The 19,597-nt window shown below is 36.7% G+C and overlaps 1 protein-coding gene across 1 annotated transcript in view; it reads left to right on the forward strand.

The window, feature by feature from the left end:
• The window catches only part of fer1l4 (fer-1 like family member 4), a 72,135-nt gene extending 53,245 nt beyond the window's left edge, over window positions 1–18,890 (forward strand). The window contains exons 35-47 of the mRNA XM_087273746.1: window positions 756–859; window positions 985–1,119; window positions 1,220–1,336; window positions 3,486–3,613; window positions 3,795–3,965; window positions 4,238–4,392; window positions 6,746–6,927; window positions 8,192–8,277; window positions 8,493–8,591; window positions 10,685–10,926; window positions 11,003–11,304; window positions 11,385–11,485; window positions 15,253–18,890. Of these exons, the coding sequence (XP_087129872.1) occupies window positions 756–859; window positions 985–1,119; window positions 1,220–1,336; window positions 3,486–3,613; window positions 3,795–3,965; window positions 4,238–4,392; window positions 6,746–6,927; window positions 8,192–8,277; window positions 8,493–8,591; window positions 10,685–10,926; window positions 11,003–11,304; window positions 11,385–11,485; window positions 15,253–15,433 (2,003 nt within the window). The 3' untranslated portion in view covers window positions 15,434–18,890. The remainder of the gene's footprint in view (window positions 1–755; window positions 860–984; window positions 1,120–1,219; window positions 1,337–3,485; window positions 3,614–3,794; window positions 3,966–4,237; window positions 4,393–6,745; window positions 6,928–8,191; window positions 8,278–8,492; window positions 8,592–10,684; window positions 10,927–11,002; window positions 11,305–11,384; window positions 11,486–15,252) is intronic.
• Window positions 18,891–19,597: the final 707 nt, after the last annotated feature.

The following is a 19,597-nucleotide window of genomic DNA, read 5'->3' on the forward strand; positions in this document are numbered from 1 at the left end:
TTGATATATTATACAACCAAGCACATGTGGTCAGAACACAAACGAGTCGCAGATAATAAAGTATTAAGCAATTCTCCCTAAGAAAAGCCTGTCTAAACAAAATGCTAGCAGGCGTCTGTAACTCCTCTCATGCTCAGCCTCTTTGTTCTTATTTGGTATCCCTCGGTTGGTGCGATGAAGCGAACTGAAATGGCAACGCTTGGCCACGCCTACTGGTAGCTTCTTTTGCGTTCTTCAGAAACCTATGGGTGATGTCACGGATACTACGTCCATATCTTTTACAGTCTATGGCTCCAACCCTAATCAAACACAGCTGATCCAATTAATCAAGGTGTTCAAGACTGCTAGAGACTATTAAGCAGGTGTAAGTCTGAGGTGGTTGGAGCTAAACAATGCAGCTGTGGCCCTCCAGGAATTGAGTTTGACATCATTGGTGTAGATAAAGATAAGCATAAAGATAAAGATGAACTGAAACACAAAACAAAATTGCTTTAGAAATGACAAATTTAGCCAAATTAACACTGCTATATTTTTATAAGTCACCACTCTGCTGTCTTCTGCAGACCTCTTTGTAGTTGAATTGAACCTTTGCTTAATTAACAAACTTAACAATTATTGAATTGAAATTAATCAACACCAAGTTGTCTTTACATAAATAATGGCACTATATCGAAACGATAGGTGTTGTAGAAAGTGCTATATTAATTAAGAAGACTTGACTCAATGTATTAGTTAGCATGAGTTTAATGTCTCAGATGGAGCGCCGCTGACCATGTCTGCACTGGAGACAGAGGATGATGAAGGTGTGACTGAAGTAGATTCTCCTGCTCCAAAAAGGAAGAACATTTGCACCTTACAGGTTTGAAAATGTTCTATAAACTGCTACTTTTCAATTAATATGTGTTTACAGCGCTTCAACTCTTAAAGCATATTCCAGAATTCATTTCTGATGCTTTTTGTGCAATTTTAATTGCGTTCCTTCAGCTTTACAAGTTTGAACTGGAAAACGACTTCAGTCAGTTCATGGACTGGTTGCACATATTTCCTGTCTACAAAGGCAAATCTAGTCTGGAAGATGAAGAGGAAGATGAAAGTTCGAGATATATGGGTAAATATAAGGTAAGATGCGCGAGCTCACATGCCTTAGATCAACAGTGTGACAGCGTGCATGAAGGAAGCTGTGGATTAGAGGTTAAACCACAGCTGTGCTTCGTTGCAGGGATCGTTTCTTATATACCCCATTGCTCCTGAAGACGAGGAAGCGGACTGTCAGATCACTAACGGGATTCCCAAAAATACACCTATCAAAGTCCTTGTGAGGGTGTATGTTGTAAAAGTGGGTATAAAAGTTCACATTTTACAGTTCTATTTTGCATATACATGTTACATACTTATCAGGGATTGAAACTGCTTCTGAGCCAAATTTTAAAGTGTATCTCTTCTTAAGCCTCTCAAGCTGTAACAACCAAACTCTCATCAGAACTTCAGATTATTCTAACTTGGCTTGCTATAGCTTTTTTAATTAATCCGATGTACAGTTTTCTGACGATAATAATAATTATAAAAACTCCCCTTGACTTGCCATTGGACTAAAGTTTTTGAGCTCATACCTCCACGTCAAACTGTTGTACAGACTTGTGGCTGGGCTCATTTTACTCTGTCAAGAGAGCAGCCAATAAATGATGACTTTTTAACTTTGTAACCATACCCTAGCAACTAGTTACGTCACCCTATCAACCCACCGCATAGACTTTTATTGTAAAAATTGTAAAAACAAATTATTGTCTATTGTAAAAAAGTTTTATTGATCCGATCTTTGAATCAGAGTCACGGCTAGGTCAGTTGGCATATCTGTGTAGAGTTTGCATGTTCTCCCAGTGTTTGCATGGGTTTTGTCCATGTGCTCCGATTTTGCCCAGTCCAAATACATGCGCTGTAGGTGAATTGGATGAACTAAATTGACTGTTAGTAAATGAATGTGTGTGTGAATGTAAGAGTGTATGGGTGTTTCCCAGTGCTGGGTTGCAGCTAGATAGAGCAACATAGCTAGAGCATCCGCTGCATAAAACACATTCTGGAATAGTCGGCGGTTTATTCCACTCTGGTGACCCCTGAAAAATAAGGGACTCATCCGAAGGAAAATGAATGATTTAATAAGATCTTTAAATCAGAATATTGTCTTAAAGCTGGGCTGTTTGAACTGCCAACAATATTTTCAAGGCAGCATCTTAGCCACGCTTTAGCAACCATTTAGACAACAATAGCAACCAAAATGATTATCTTTGAATCTGAATAAAGGCAGTATGTTTGTTTTCTATCATTTGAAATGGCAGGCAGTTGTCTAGAAACCACCTTCAACACCCTAGCAAACAAGTAACCACCAAGAACAGCAGAGCAACCACTCTGAATACTTTTAGAACCACAAAACAACACCCTGTATCGTTTAAAAATATTCAGAGTCATCGAGTTGTAATAAGCAAGTGTTAATCTGCACCTTATATATAATCATACCTCACGTAGTTATAATTTCCAGATAATTTTATATTTCCGGTAACCTTTTTTTTTTAAAGATATACATGAAATACTAAAGAAAATAGCTGTGTCTAATTCTATACTTTTTTTATTTAGTTAGAAATTATAAATTTCTTTATCCATGATCCCTCAACAGATATTTTACTGACGTTAGGTAAATTTGCAAGTACTTTATTTACTAACATTAAACTTAACAGACTAGTAATACTCTATGTGTATTTTATTTATAAACCAATTTCAAGAAAAGTGCATGCTTATGTTTGAACACGGCTGGTCCAGCATTAGCTAATACATAATCCACCAATCAGTCAATTCCTCACTCACCATAATTAACCAGAATTCCTTACCTCAGTGTCTTCGTTTTTAAGAATCCTGCCTTCCACCCCTACTCATTTTTTCTTTCTTAACATGGTGGCACGGCGGCGCAGTGGTCAGCACTGTTGCCTCATAGAAAGAACGTCACTGCTTTAAGTCCTTACCAGGCTAATCGACGTTGCTGTGTAGAGTTTACATGTTTCCCCCGGGTTCCCCGGTTTCCTCCCACAGTTCAAAGGCATGCAACATAGGTTAATTGAACAAAACAAATTGGCGCTATAGATAAGCTCTAGCCAGCAGTATACTGTATTTCCACAGTAATTGTGTGAATTATAGCAGGGAAGTTCTTGAGATCCACCCGAGCTCAAACTTCCCTCTCACCCTTCAATCGGGAGGTAGCCCCGGGCTCTAGGATCTTTTGAGCTCAGGGCTCTCTCCCGGGACAGCATGTCAAATATGCTTTTTTATCAATCGTCAGCTGAGTGTGAACTCCTGAATGATAGTTGACATGTTTTTGACAAGTCACTTATAATCAAAATAATGTCTTTAGGGCACTATCAAAATAAATGTAACCATTTTCATTGATACTTTCTATGCATTTGTTAGAATTTGAACTTTTTCTTCTTGTGAACTCAAAGGCAACCAATCTGGCTCCCACAGACCCAAATGGAAAGGCAGACCCCTATGTGGTGGTGAAAGTTGGCCAGCAGCAAATGGACAGCAAAGAACGCTACATTCCTAAACAGCTGAACCCAGTGTTTGGAGAGTAAGTGCCATCTGTTCACAAGACAAATAGTAGACACCATTAAACCTTAGTATGTTAATAAGCATCAAGTAGTAACTGTAAAGTACAGATCCTGAGGAAAACTACTCAATTACAGTCATTTGAGAGTTTACAATGCATTACTCTACATCACTGACAATACCATATCCTGGTCTTTCCACAGAGTGTTTGAACTGACCGTGTCCTTCCCTCTGGAGACAGAGCTCACGCTGTATGTGTTTGACCATGATCTTGTGGGATCTGATGACCTCATTGGCAAAACTCGCGTGGACCTGGAGAACCGTTTCTTCAGCCGCCACCGTGCCGGGTGTGGCCTGGCCCTTCATTATGATAAGTGGGTAATGGTTGTGATGATGGTGCTGATAATGATTCTAATGATGATTAGTGCTATTATCTTTGTCGTGACCACTACTATCACTGTCATTATTATTTTTGTCAGATTCTGAAATTTCTAAAAGTTCATCAACTGCTTACTTTCACAGAGCTCTCGGCTGATTGTTTGCAGCTGCTGCGTTTTAAAAGACTGAGACAAATCAAGCAGTTTTTTGGCCTGATTTTCGTTTGACTCCACAGGTTAAATCAGATTAAGCTGTCTTGTGATTTCAGGGATGGCTATAATAAATGGAGAGATGCCAAGAAGCCCACTGCGATATTATTGGAGCTCTGCCGCAAAAATGGGATTCCTTCTCCGGAGTATCGAGAGTCTGAAGTTAAAGTGCTCAACAAGATCTTCAGAGTTCCCAACGAGGCTTTTCCAGAGGGTAGAAGTGCTATTTTATTCATTCAAAATAATGATTAGGAAGTGCCTTTATGTAAAACAAAAAGTAATGTTGTGTTCTGTTTTCTGAAAGGAAGTTTAGTTTTGGTCAAAACAGAGATACAGGAGCTGTAAAAAATATTCACATACTTTTATTGTTTTATGATATTGTTGAAAAAGTATAAATGATGGAGGGTACGAAGAGAGAACCAGGTCCAGGAGACTCAAAACAAGCAGAATTCTTTAATTGAGAAGTGTTGGTTAATCTGCAGTCATACAGCGTCTTTAAGTTGTCCATGTGTCCACAGAGCCTACTTTAGGTCTGCAATCTGCAAGTTCTATTACAAGTCTGAATTAAGACAAAGCTGTTCTGTCTATAATGTGTTCTTAAGAGGAGAGTAAACTGCCTTTTCAGGCCTGATCTCATCATGTTCTGGAGACAGAAACCGCCTGACCAGTTGACTGAAAAGAGAACACTTTGCATTACTTTGGAATATAAATTTATATTCCCACAATATTCACCCATGACATTTGCCTTTAAACTACTTAAAAGAAAAATATTTTTTATTTATATTATTATATATTTTTATTCTATTGTATATGCAGCAGGCACTTTATTTGGTACCCTACATCAGCTGTTCATTAATGCAAGCATTTAATATCTAATCAGTTAACAACTGATGGATTATACTGGAATAACTCAATGGATTTAGGCACAACATAGTCAGATGTTGCCAATATCGTACAGTATATGCTTGATGTATACATTACTAACATGATTTACCTAATGAAGGAATATACACACAAACTAGCCTATATTTAAAGTGGATCAAAAGTTTTTTTTTTTAATATTGTAGTAAGACAATAATCTGTGTTGTTCCATAGTCCACTCTAATCCGCTTCAAATGATGACTAATATATAAATATATATATACACATACAATAATTGTAGAGAGTTGTTTACTTCTCTGCTTCACTCTATGTCGGTGAAGTTAAACAGAAGAGTATAGAAGAGTACAGAAGAGGCTGTACAAGTCAGCCAATCAGATTCGAGAGCCAGACAGAACTGTTGTATGTATATACATTTACCGGCCACTTTATTAGGTACACCTGTCCAACCGCTCGTTAATGCAAATTTCTTATCAGCCAATCACATGGCAGCAACTCAATGCATCTAGGCACGCAGACATGGTCAAGACAATCTGCTGCAGTTCAAACCGAGCATCAGAATGGGGCAGAAAGGTGATTTAATTGACTTTGAATGTAGCATGGTTGTTGGAGCCGGTCTGAGTATTTCAGAAACTGCTGATCTGCTGGGATTTTCACGCACAACCATCTCTAGGGTTTACAGAGAATGATCCTAAAGGCTACAGTTTGCACAGGCTCACCGAAATTGGACAGTAGAAGATTGTAAAAACATTACCTGGTATGAAGAGTCTCAATTTCTGCTGCAACATTCAGATAGTGGGGTCAGAATTTGGTGTCAACAACATGTAAGTATGAATCCATCCTGCCTTGTATCAACAGTTCAGGCTGGTGGTGTAATGTGTGGGGGATATTTTCTTGGTACACTTTGGGCCCATTAGGACCAACTGACCATCGTGCCCTTACCTGAGTTTGTTGCTGACCATGTCCATCCCTTTATGACCACCGTGTGCCCATCTTCTGATGGCTGCTTCCAGCAGGATAACGGGCCACATCATAAAGTGTAAATCATCTCAGATTGGTTTCGTGAACATGACAATGAGTTCACTCTAGTCAAATGGCCTCCGCCGTCACCAGATCGCAATCCAATAGAGCACCTTTGGGATGTAGTAAAACGGGAGATTCGCATCATAGATGTGCAGCCGACAAATTTGCAACTGTGTGATGATATCATGTCAATATGGATCAAAATCTCTGAGGAATATTTCCAGACCCTTGCCATGAAGGATTAAGACAGTTTTGAAGGCAAAAAAGGGTCCAACCCGGTACTAGTAAGGTATCCCTAATAAAGTGGCTGGTGAGTGACACAAACTTGTATGTGACATGGGTATGACCTAGGCATTAAAATGATAAGGTAGTATATGAAGTCATTCCTGAGTCCTTGTAATTCAAATTTTCAAATTTCAAAAAAATTCCAGTCAAATTTTGCTACAGGTGTGTTGTGAAAGTTGGGTTTGGGGGAAGGGATACAGTAGGGTAAGGACAAATAACCATTTTTTTACAGTATAAAATACATAATTCTTATAAAGAGTCCTCATAAACCACCTAAACCAACATATGTGTGTATAAACAAAATGCTTCTGATGGAACACCATGTTTGATGTACTCTATCTGATGTGAGGTATACATAATTATGAATATATATGCTGTAGAGTTGCTGAAGAAGAATAAGAAGACAGAGGAGGACTACGCAGAGCTAGATGAGCACAAAGCTCTGAGTGTCCTGCATCGCTGGAAGGAGATGAGAGAGTTCTGCGAAGGAGCCTGTCCACTGGTTCCTGAGCATGTGGAAGTTCGCTCACTGCTCAACGCGGAGAAGCCAGGCCTCCCTCAGGTCAGACTCCAACACAACATACACAGCGGCTGGAGAGCATCCTAGGTCATAGCCTTTTTTGTCATAGATGTATTGTTTTTTGTTTTGTTTTGTTTTACTTTGTTTAGTTTTCTGTTTTCTTTTGTTTTTCTTTTCTTTTTGTTTTTTTGTTTTGTTTTGTTTGCCTTTGTTTTGTTTTGTTTCCCTTTTGTTTCGTTTTTATTGTTTTATATGTTAGTTCTTATTTTATAATTTTTTATTTTCTATTTTGTTTAATTTAAAAAAAAATCTTATGTTTTATATTTCACTTTTAGATATTTTTGTATATTTTATTTTTATCATTTATTTTGAAATAAAATAAAATAAACAATTAGAAAATAAAATAAAGATCATTGGAATGGATATATTTAAAATATAGTTCAAAACACTCTTTTATACGGTGTATTGTAAATTTTATGTCCTCTATTTTACTAGTTTTTTTACTGAATGTCTTTCCTGAGGTAAATGTAACTCGTTATATGACATTCTGCATTTGAAACACTTATTCAGTGAAAAAACGAGGTACAATATTTCAGTAATTTGTACTGATTCTGTCAGTATACCTTCTAATGTTCATTCAATTTTAAAATCTTGTCATAACTATAGTAAATTTGCTCTTCGTCTAACTTCATCTCCTCCCTGTTCTTTTTATTGACACTGAAATCTGATGTCTGATGCCACAGGTCTCGCCTTCTCTATCTCAGCTTACATGAAAAAGTGATTAGATGATAATTTCATAGAAGATTGGCTGACATTGATTAGACAATAGACTTTGTGAGACAGAAGACCTCTACTAGCAATCATCAACTAAGAATTGTGAAATACAGGAAAACACTGATTTTCATGATATGTTGGAAAATTAAAAATAGAAGTGGAATAGGACTGTTTTTGAAAGGAAAAACTAGATGTGCGGTCACCTTATTTATGACCCATGCAATGTGTTAATAAGTGAACTTTTTAGGGTTATTTTATAATTAATCAACAGCCTGAAAGCCCCGCCTCCTTCACTGTATGGTTAAATCACTTGAGTACATGTCTCCCATACTTCACACTTCATTTTTTTCAGGTTATTTAAGTGCATCATTTGGGTATTTAAAGTGCCTTTTTCACTTTTTTTATGTGAACACACCACTAGCACTATTTATACCTAAAAAATTAAAGTTCATAAATACGTAAACATCTTACGTTACACATCTTATGGTCACATCTTAAGGTCACTTATCTCTGTTTGTCTTTTGTATGACAGGGTTATGTGCACATGTGGATTGACATGTTTCCTGTTGATGTTCCTCCACCACCACCTGTTAATATTAAACCTAGACTTCCAGAGAGGTAATCAAGATTATTTCCCTCATTATAATGAAGCGATACAGTGAACTTTTTAAAAAGTCATGCAATGTTACCAGAAAGACTAACTACAATGAATTAAAGATCTGATTTTCGTTTTTTTAACACAAAAGAATATAATTAGTCTGGTCTTTTTAATTAGCATCTTGCTGATGTGCTGCATTTGTGTAATGAGAGAATATTTATCCCCATGTGTCTAGTTATGAGCTGCGTGTGATCATCTGGAATACTGATGATGTCGTGCTGGATGATGTCAACCCTTTCACTGGAGAGCCTTCAAGTGACATCTATGTTAAAGGGTCAGAATAAACAAGAAATAAATAGCAGATTTTAAGATTTAAAATCTCTCCATTGCATTTAAAATTTCTTCAATCATTTTGCAAGATACTAGTATTCAGCTTAAAGTCGAATTTACTAGGTTAATTAGTTAACTTGGTAAGTTTGGTTAATTAGGTAAATCATTGGCAGAGCCAGATGGAATCTGCGGACGTTTTTTGCTATCTCTGCAGAGAATTTTGGTAAAAATCTGGATTTCTTCTGAATTATTTTGGGAGGATCATAACTAAAACCTTAATATGTGAAATTAAAAATAATACCTTTTTAACTTTTATTTAATGTTTAAAATGCAAATCCAGTTAGATTCACTTTATTTGGTAAACAAAGCAAGTCTCTTACACAATATCTCTACTAAAACACAGAATATATATACAGAATTTATATATATATATATATATATATATATATATATATATATATATATATATATATATATATATATATATATATACAGACTTTACAGACTGTATTGTACATAAATCAGATGAACATTTTCATATTAGTCAATATTATTACTGTAATTAATTAAAAAACTGAATAAATATGGATTTACACACATTTACGCAATTAAATAAACAGAATTAATAAAGGGCTAAAAATCTGCGGAATTCTGCAGATTCCTTGTGGGCCTAATCATTAGACAACAGTGGTTTGTTTTGTAGCCAATTTAAAAAAATCTTAAGGGGTTTAATAATATTGACCTCATAATAATTATTGAAAAAATATTCCAGTTAAACAAAAAATAAAAAGACTTTCCCCAAAAGACTTTTTCCAAAATATTATAGAAAATACTGTGAAAATGTTCTTTCTCTGTTAAACATCACTTGGGAAATATTTGAAAAAGAATACTAATTTCAAAGGAGGCCTAACAAGTTTGCCCTCAACTATACATATATATACAAACTGATTAAGTTAACTTAATCGTATTTACTAATTCAAGTAGATTGAACATAAAACAATTAGCTTGTCCCAAAAAAACCTTATGAATTGTAATGTTTCAGGTCATTTTAGGGTGTTTTCACACCTGCCTTATTTAGTTTGGTTAAATCGAACTGGAGTTCGTTTTCCCTTTTGATGTGGTTTGTTTGGGCAGGTGTAAATGTAGCAATCGCACTCGAGTTCTCCTCAAAAGCAGACAAAAAAAAACGTACCAAGACCGGTACACGTACACTCGGTACACTCTCAAACGAACCCTGGAGCTGTTCGTTTGTAGTGTGAACATGATGCGAACAAAAACAGACCCAATCGCAAAAAGTGCTGCATTTTTTGGACTAATACAACTGCTGTAGTCCAATGCGCTGTCCTATCTTATGGGGTGTGGAGAAAAATACTTGCTGACAGCGCTTTACCAACAATTTAAACAGTGAAAGAGAGAGGGAAAAACATTACCTGATGGATCGTTGGTAATATTTTCGGAAGATGACAATGTCGCAGTTTAGCTAAATTAATTCACACCTCCTCCTGAAGTGAATTGCGATGCGCCTTCGTTGTTTGCAATGCATTAAAACATTGTCTTCCAGCTGCAGCTGCAGCTTCATTCTCGAAATGTATAATTTATCTAAAGTAATTTATACGAACTATATTGTATATTATGACCAGGGATACAATCAGCCAGGGCAGTCGTCCCTCCAAACTAAAAAGCGACATTTTGTGTCTGCCGGTTTGTTTACTTGCAAGAGTTCCATTGGTATTTTCTCACATGGTAATTCTGACCAATCGAGTTTAGGAAATACGTTCAATAACATCTGGCCAATGAGTGATGTGGATTTTGTCACATGACTGCATTTTGGTTCTTTTCAACTGGTTCGGACCAAAGCAATCTATGTGGTGTGAAAAGAAAATGGCAGAAAAATGCTACAATGGATCATTTGGTCCTGACCAAATAAACCGAACCACAGATGTGAAAGCACCCTTAAATAATAAGTTTGAACAAACAGCAGTACGTCAATTGTACGTCAGTGCTACTAAAAATCACAATATTTGTATAAATATATCATGCATGATTAATTATATGAGGGAAATATAACATTTGCTTTATATTTTATATGCTCACCAGCTGGATTAAAGGTCTGGAAGATGAGAAACAGGAGACAGATGTGCATTTCAATTCCCTGACTGGTGAAGGCAACTTTAACTGGCGCTTTGTCTTCCATTTTGACTATCTTCCCACTGAGAAGGAGGTCATTTACAAGAAGAAGGAGTCTCTGTTCGCCCTTGAGGAGACAGAGTTTCGCCAGCCGGCTGTTCTGGTACTGCAGGTCTGGGATTATGACCGCATCGGCTCCAATGACTTCTTGGGTTAGTAATGTAGTTCATACACGAAATCTATGTATTGTCTATAAAAACATAAATTAATGAAATTCTTGTGGCTTAGGGTCCATAGAGTTGCGTCTTAGTGATATGGTCCGTGCGGTGAAAACTTCAGAGCAATGCAGTGTCAAAATGGCTAAAGACAAGGCTGGCCCTCGCTTCTCCATCTTCCGCAGCAAGAGGATGAAGGGCTGGTGGCCACTCATCAAACTGAAAAGCCAAGAGGATATCGAGAGAGAGGAGAGGGAGGCTGAGCAAGAGAAGAAAAACAAGAAGAAGAAGAAAAAGAAGTCAAGCAAACGAAGCCAAATGAAACCGGAAGATCTGCAGTTTGTGGACAACAGCGGGAACACCTTCCTCTTAATGGTACAAGCACTTAAATAGTAGCACATATAGTTTCTTTTTAAAGGTAAACTCACAGTTTTTCATTTGTTTTGTGGTTTTAGGGTAAAGTAGAAGCAGAGTTTCACCTTGTGACCCCTGAGGAAGCTGAAAAGAACCCTGTAGGAAAAGCGCGCAAAGAACCTGAGCCTCTGGACAAACCAAAGTAAGGAGATAAACATATTTGAGGCAAAAAAAGCTCTTGAAATTTCATAACAAAATCAGGCCAAAACAAGAGTTTTGAAACACCCTTTGGACAGCCATTGGTTAGATGTAGTAATACATGGGTGTGGGTCTGAGTCTCTGCCTTCTTTGATAGGGAAATCTTCTCTAGTTCATTTCAATTCAGTTTGATTCATGTTTATTTCTAGAGCGTTTTTACAATGTAGATTGTGTCAAAGCAGGTTAACATAAAAGTTCTAGTAAACTGAAACTGTGTCAGTCCAGTTTTCAGAGTTGAAGATCAGTTTAGTTCAGTTCAGTGTAGTTTAAATCCATCGATGAGCAGCTCCACAAGTCCCAAATCATGCAAGGAACAACCTTTACCAATTGATGAAAGTGAAGGAAAAAAATCTTTGTTCTGTTGTTATGAACCACAAACTTGTTTTAGGACTATTTGACATGAGAAGAACATTGAAATCAAGTAACTGTTCCGTTATCTTTTGCTTAATTTCAGCTTTTTGATTCTGTCTGATAACTATCAGTTTTAAATGATCAGGGATCAAAACCAAGTCCTGATTTTGACAAACGTTAAGCAGTTCAAACAAAGCACTCTTAAATTCTTCTAAACTGAACATTTTAAATTAAAGTGTAAAAAATAGTAAAAAACGAACAACAGAAATTTCAGCGTCCAATTGCGTCGAATATAGTAAAATAAAGCGAACAAATGACCATGTTTTTACCTACGCAGTTTGGAACTTTATTAAACTTTTTCGTAATGCTGGAATCAGAAGGAAATCAATTAAAAGATTGTTACAGTGTTTCAACTATTCATCCTAAATGATATATTCGAAAATATAATTATTATATAAGTCATGGTATGTCGAAATGAGTATTCCAATTTACCAAAGTTACCCGGATGATCTACTATTTCCGTTACAAATTCGAAATGCAGATTCGTGCGTAATCTAACCACTAATACCCACAATATATTGCGTGTTGGATGTAAATAGAGTGGAGGAACTATGACATCTCTTTGTAGGATAATCGGCTGCTAGTATAAAACTGGTTCCCTCGACAAAATCCCCATAGGCTTTTTAAAGATTGCAAATAATAAACTGTGTTCAAACACTGTTCATGACACTTACACGTTTTGTCTAGCCGGATAATCCTCACACGAAAACACAACTGTAAGCACTTTTGGATCTTAAATGCAAACGCAAGAACTAAAAAGCTAACATTAGGCTATAAACGGACTACAGTGCCCTCGGGGCGCTCGCCTGTGACGTCAGCACCACCCTGCTACAGACAACTTTCCAAGCTTATTTTTAGAAATATGCTCCATGACAAAGAGTTAATCTCTCTGTTTATTATATTATAATCCACGCAATATATTATAAACAAATAAATTCGCAAAACACATAGACCTACGTGCCTTTTGGATCTTTTTTTTACGTGGGAAATACAGTACAGTTTTGCATTACGGTTGTTGTAAAAGTTTTAAAGCTGTATGCATAAATGTGCCTACATAGTATTATCACAAGACATTTAAATAAGTGTATCGCTTGGTGCATACAGCCCCCTTACCTTAACAGATGACAGAAATGAGGTGTGTGGAACAGGTCTATCAAATGTCTGCAAGTTCCATCATTAACACAGAGCAACATTCAATATTCTTTTTATGTCACGAAGTACAGCGAAAAGCAGCCCATACAGTTACATCTGCTATACATTTTCAGGAGTTAAATGTGTTCAGATAAAGAAAAAAATGATGAAAAATCACTTGATCAATATAAAATGACAGGTAATATGTATGTAAAAACACAAAAAACTATAAAATACTATTCATGAAAATACTTAAATAACACAAAAATCCAAATACCCAACACAAGCGAGCTCGATGACGTATAATGTCTCTGACACTGCCTGTAGCCCTATTTAGCAACTTGATAGCAACCGTCTTATTAAAGAAGCGTAACCGATTTAAAAAATCAAGACTGTGCTGTAACTGATGTGTTTTATGTCGTAGAATAAAACGTGAAAGTATCTTGAGTTAGGGTTAGGGTTAGAAACCTTATTTAAACACTTTAACTGAAATCCCATTCAAAAAACCCATTGATTTTGGGACGAGGGAACCGGAACTGCTAAAATGCTAACTCGCTTCCGGGTTTTTGCATACAAATTGATGTCATAGTTCCTCCACTCAATTGTTTAGAACTACAAACATGGTTAAAAAGTGCTAACAATCTACAATCATGGTAGACTTGCGAGATTGACAATTCAGCGGGGAGGCTTTGGTAAGATGTTTGAATGGTTGGTAATTAATATCTTACCCAATTAAAAACATTTATTTTAGATTTTCTACATTATATTCCATCTGTAACGACAATGTGAAGTTTTATAAATACAAGTTTGGTCATTAACTTCTGAAGGCATAATAATTATGCAAATGCCTGAGGAGATTTCTATGCATGAAAACCCCCAAATGGCAGATTAACATGCTGCTGAATCACCAGTATGGTAGGGAATTAAATATGGAAGAAATGTGGATGATGTGACATGATGATTGACAGGGTATGTAACTAAGCAATAGAAAGGTTTGTTAATGAGGAAGTAGTCAATCCCAAAGCTTGCACAAACTACTGTTACACACTTTCTTCACAAAACATACCTTTAAGATGTTGTATAAATACGCTCAAAAGAGCTGAAATAACACATTTTTTTGGGGACAGCCTAATTGTTCTGTCTTCAATCCACTTAAAGTTGTAAAAACAATTAAGTTATCTTAATTGATTTCTGTTGGGACAACATGTATGAAACATGTGGAACCCAGCCTTTTTCAGTTTAGGCAAATTGGGCAAATCATAATTTTTATTTGGTTTCAGTGTAGAGCTGCTGTGTAAATCAACTTGAATCAACAAATTAGTGGGCGGAGCTAAAGAGACATGGCTTTTTCTTTTAAGGTGGAGTTTAGACACACTATTACATAATAAAGAAGCACATTCACAGTCTGTTGGCAGATTGGCTTCAGCATTATCTGGTTTTAGAAGAACGAAAAAGTTTTTAGTTCTGAAACTTGCAGGATTTTTTTTTTCTTATGTATTGTGGCCAGGGTGCGAATTACAGGGGAGTTTGAGTGGGATTGACCCCCTAATAAATGCTTGATCCCCCCTGAAGGACATCAAAACAACATGTATGGGGGGGTCAGCTCTTTAATACTGAGAAAAAAATTCCTCTGCTTTGTGTTTAAAATAATAATCTAATAATTAAAATGAATATAAAAAAATCAATTAATTTATTTATAATTAAATTAATAGCATAAATATACTTTTGACCACCCCTATAATCGTTCATACCACAGTGAATGCATAATCGCGCCAATCAGTCTGCAAGAAAAAAACACATTTAACAGTCAGAACCTGGCAGATCTAGAGCACCGATAGACAACATACTGTAACTATTTTTTTTTTTAAGTAAAGTCAAATTAGATGCATAGTTTGACGTACAGCAACCTGAGAAGACACAAATCATCCCACAAAATTCTGAAAACTTAAATACATTTTATTAATAAATGAGATGTAATTTAAATAAATACATACATTTGATTCACTGAAGCATGTTACAAATACTAACATTACCAAAAAAAGTTATAATTCACACCCTTACTGTGACCACTTGCATGTGAAAAGATGAAGTGAGTTTTGATTTCTCAGTTCATGACCCCTTTAATTGTAAATATTGTAATTTTTATAAATATGTTTTTGTTTACTTTAGCCGTCCCAAGACATCCTTCAACTGGTTTGTGAACCCCATGAAGACCTTTGTGTACTTCATCTGGAAGAAGTACAAGAAGTACATCATTGCTTTGATCATTCTGGTTATCCTGGGGCTCTTCCTCGGCCTCATCCTCTACACTATGCCGTCACACATCAGCCAGCTCATTGTTAATGGATGAGAAGGTGGAAACACACAGAAACACAGACAGACATAATGATGCCTGTTTTATGTGCACATAGGAATAATTTACATTCAATGGAAAAGCCATAACAAATAGAGCAAGACTTAAATTGTAGTTTAGTGCTTGATTTAGTGTACATTACAGTTCAGGTATTTTTTCATTGCATATGTTTTACACTGCGGATGCACTTCCAGCTGCAACACATCACTGGGAAACGTCCATACACTTTCACATTCACATTCATGCACTACAACCAATTTAGTTTATTCAATTCACCTATACCACATGTCTTTGGACTGTGGGGACAACCAGAGCACCTGGAGGAAACCCACGCGAACACGGGGAGAACATGCAAACTCCACACAGAAATGCCAACTGATCCAGCCAAGACTCGAACCAGCGACTTTCTTGCTGTAAGGTGACAGTGCTAACCACTGAGCCACCATGTTTCCTGTCATTAAGATCTTTTTAAATCAATAATTTTAATTAGATATGACAAAATATAACTTTAAAGTGTACTGTAAAGACTTTACAAAGACTTGTGTTCTTTTAAAGAGCCCTAAAAACTAATTATATTGCATAAATATTGATCACAATAATAATAATATTAATAATAATTATTGTTTCTTGACCACTAGCTTAGCATATTAAAATGGTAAGAAGTAATGGAAATTCAGCTTTGAATCACAGGGAATTTGTTCCCATAGAAAATGGGTTTAAATGTAAATAATATTTCATAATATTATTGTTTTATTGTGTTTTTATTTCAATAAATGCAGTCTTAACAGAAAAACACAAAATCTACTCCAACCTTTAAACAATAATGTAATTTCTAATGACACTATTGTTTTTATGTATAAATTGTTATATTTTAATATTGTTTTGACAATAAAATGATTTTATGATTATTAACTGTAATGGACTTATTACATTTAACACCATTTTTATTATTATTATTAGCAAAGCATACAGACTGAAATAACACACTTTATTAGGTACACCTGTCCAACTGCTCGTCAATGCAAATTTCTAAGCAGCATATCACATGGCAGCAACTCAATGCATTAAGGTATGTAGACATGGTCAAAACATTCTGCTGCAGTTCAAACTGAGCATCAGAATGGGGAAGAAAGGTGATTTAAGTGACTTTGAACACGGCATGGTTGTTGGTGCCAGACGGGCCGGTCTGAGTATTTCAGAAACTGCTGATCTAATGGGATTTTCACACACAACCATCTCTAGGGTTTACAAAGAATGGTCAGAAAATGAGAAAATATCCAGAGAGCAGCAGTTCTGTGGGTGCAAATTACTTGTTGATGCCAGAGGTCAGATGAGAATGCCTAGACTGGTTTAAGCTGATAAAAGGCAACAGAAACTCAAATAACCACTCAGCACAACCGAGGTATGCAGAAGAGCATCTCTGAACGCACAACATGTCCAACCTTAAGGTGGATGTGCTACAGCAGCAGAAGACCACACCTGGTACCACTCCTGTCAGCTAAGAACAGGAAACTGAGGCTACAAGTTGCACAGGCTCACCAAAATTGGGCAATAGAAGTTTGGAAAAATGTTGCCTGGTCTGATATGTCTCTCTTCGGATGGTAGGGTCAGAATTTGGCGTCAACAACATGAAAGCTTTGGGATTTGGTGGAACTGGAGATTTGCATCATGGATGTGCAACCGACAAATCTGGAGCAACTGTGTGATGCTATCATGTCAATATGGACCAAAATCTCTGAGGAATATTTGCAGTACCTTGTTGAATCTATGCCACAGAGTATTAAGGCAGTTCTGAAGGCAAAAGCAGGTTCAACCTGTTGCTAGTAAGGTGTACCTAATAAAGTGGCTGGCGATTGTATATCAATTCACCACTCTCCCCTTTACTCTCTTTAAACTAGGTATCCAATAAATTAAAGTTAACAGTAAAACTGGAGTACAATATCAAAAATAAGAGCTCAATAGAATACAAAATACACATAAGGCAATCATTCTGGGTCCAGATCATTGCTTTGTGCACTAAACATGGAGATTTTGTCAGCAACTGACAAGTCCATATCCTTAATGTACACATTTGTATCAAGTTCACTGGAGCTGTAGATAATTCCAACATTATAATGTTCCGAAGTTGTACCAACTGTTCGTACATGTCCAAGTTATGTGAAGGAAGCCAATGCTGTGCTACATAAATAGCTCTCTGTAGCTTGGTAAGATTCAACACAGAATCATCACTAAGTAATCATATGGAAGGATTCATCGGTATACCATCGGTATATTAATATCAGGATAATCAATAGCATCCAATTAAGATAGGATAGGTTAACGCACACCTCATTACAAACGTTTTGCACTGATATATCTGATATAACATTTTTCATATCTGTGAAGCCATTGTGCTATTTTAGATTTATGATTCATATTCTACATTCACACCTTGCAAACAATTCGAAAAAAAAAAGAGATCCAAACTCATTCATATAACCAGGAACATTTCTCCAGCATCATTAGATGACATTGACCAGCCTGCTACAACAATTCTGTTTGTCTCATGCATAGTAATAATATAAAACACGATACTAAGTGCCTTAATGATAGTAAATTATGTGTTTGACTGTCTTCACTCCAGAAAACAGCGCTCTGGCTTACACTGCAGTACATCTAAACCCACTCGTGTGAGATAATTGCCTGTGATATAGAGAAGGGTAATTATATAGAATGCATCATTGAGGCTTGACTGTCACTTGGGAATGAAACTAAAAACAGCTAATGGACATGCAAATGATCTCTTAATTTTAACCACCGTTTCCATGGTTATCCTCAAAAACTGAACTGACGAGTCTATGTACATCTGTAGGCTATATAGCTTAACATTTGGAATAGATGTAACGATCAACCTTAAGACATTGTTGAAAATACTGTATCACGTGAATTAATATGGAAATGATCTGAATTGCCATCAGCATGATGTGCCGCAGGACTTTTTGTGAGGAGATCCACTTGATGTTCATCTCAGTTGTAATTTGACTGTCAGTTTCATTTCATCAGCTCTCATCAGCTACTGTAACTTTTAGGGCGAGTGAATGAATTTATGGAAAAATTTAAATAATCTGGCTGATATTATATACGCTTGAGAGATTCAGTTTCTTTGTCACCCCTTTATTCTTACTATAGCCAAAGTGTTCATGAAATGCAGTTTTTGAAACTTTAGTTGGGCAAATTTCAAATGTTGTGCAATTTTTTTTAGATGTCTGTGTTTCTGTATGATAACCGTCTGATGTTGTTTAGTAAATAGTCACGTGTGTTGTGTGTGTGTTTTAATGAAGGTACTGTATTTTGGGCTGCTCAGTGTTTAGCGTGGTGACCTCACAGCAAGACAGTCTATGGTTGGAGTTCACACTGGGCCTATTTATATATACATTGGTATAACATACAATAAACATTTGCAATAAATGACAAAGATGTCATGTTTTTAAGATGTTTATATTCATTTGAACTTCAGAGGAGTTAAGAAATCCATAGTTGTTCGAATAACCATGATTGTCAATCACAAGAAAATAAAAACATTTTTTATATTGACCAGCTTTAAATGCTATAAATGGCAACATTTTTATAGAAATTTGAAGTTTAAGTTTTTTTTTCAAGTATATATTTTTATTTGCTTTTTCAAAAGTTAACAATACAGACTCCTCTCTGAACCACCACCTTATTGTGGTGGAGGGGTTTGAGTGCCTGAGTGATCCTAAGAGCTATGTTGTCGGGGGCTAATGCCCATGGTAGGGTCTCCCAAGGGAAACAGGTCTTAAGTGACAGGTCAGACAAAGTGCGGTTCAAAAACCGCTTATGTGTTCGATAACATCAAGAACTGTGACGTCGCCCGGTATGGTGCAGCCGGGGCCCCACCCTGGAGCCAGGCCTGGGGTTGGGGCTCATATCCGTGGGAAAAAACCTGGCCGGCCCTAGCCCGAAGGAGCAACATGGGACCATTCTCCCGCAGGCCCACCACCTGCAGGGGGAGCCGTAAGGGGCCGGTGCATTGTGGAATGGGTGGTGGTCGAAGATTAGGACCAAGACAACCCGATCGTCGGGCACAGAAACTGTCTCTTGGGACATCCACATCGAAATAAGTCAGCTGAGGTGGCTCGGGCATCTGTTTCGGTTACCTCC

This window comes from Danio rerio, chromosome 11 (assembly GCF_052040795.2).
Source record: "Danio rerio strain M-AB ecotype USA chromosome 11, GRCz13ab, whole genome shotgun sequence".
Lineage (NCBI taxonomy): Eukaryota > Metazoa > Chordata > Actinopteri > Cypriniformes > Danionidae > Danio > Danio rerio.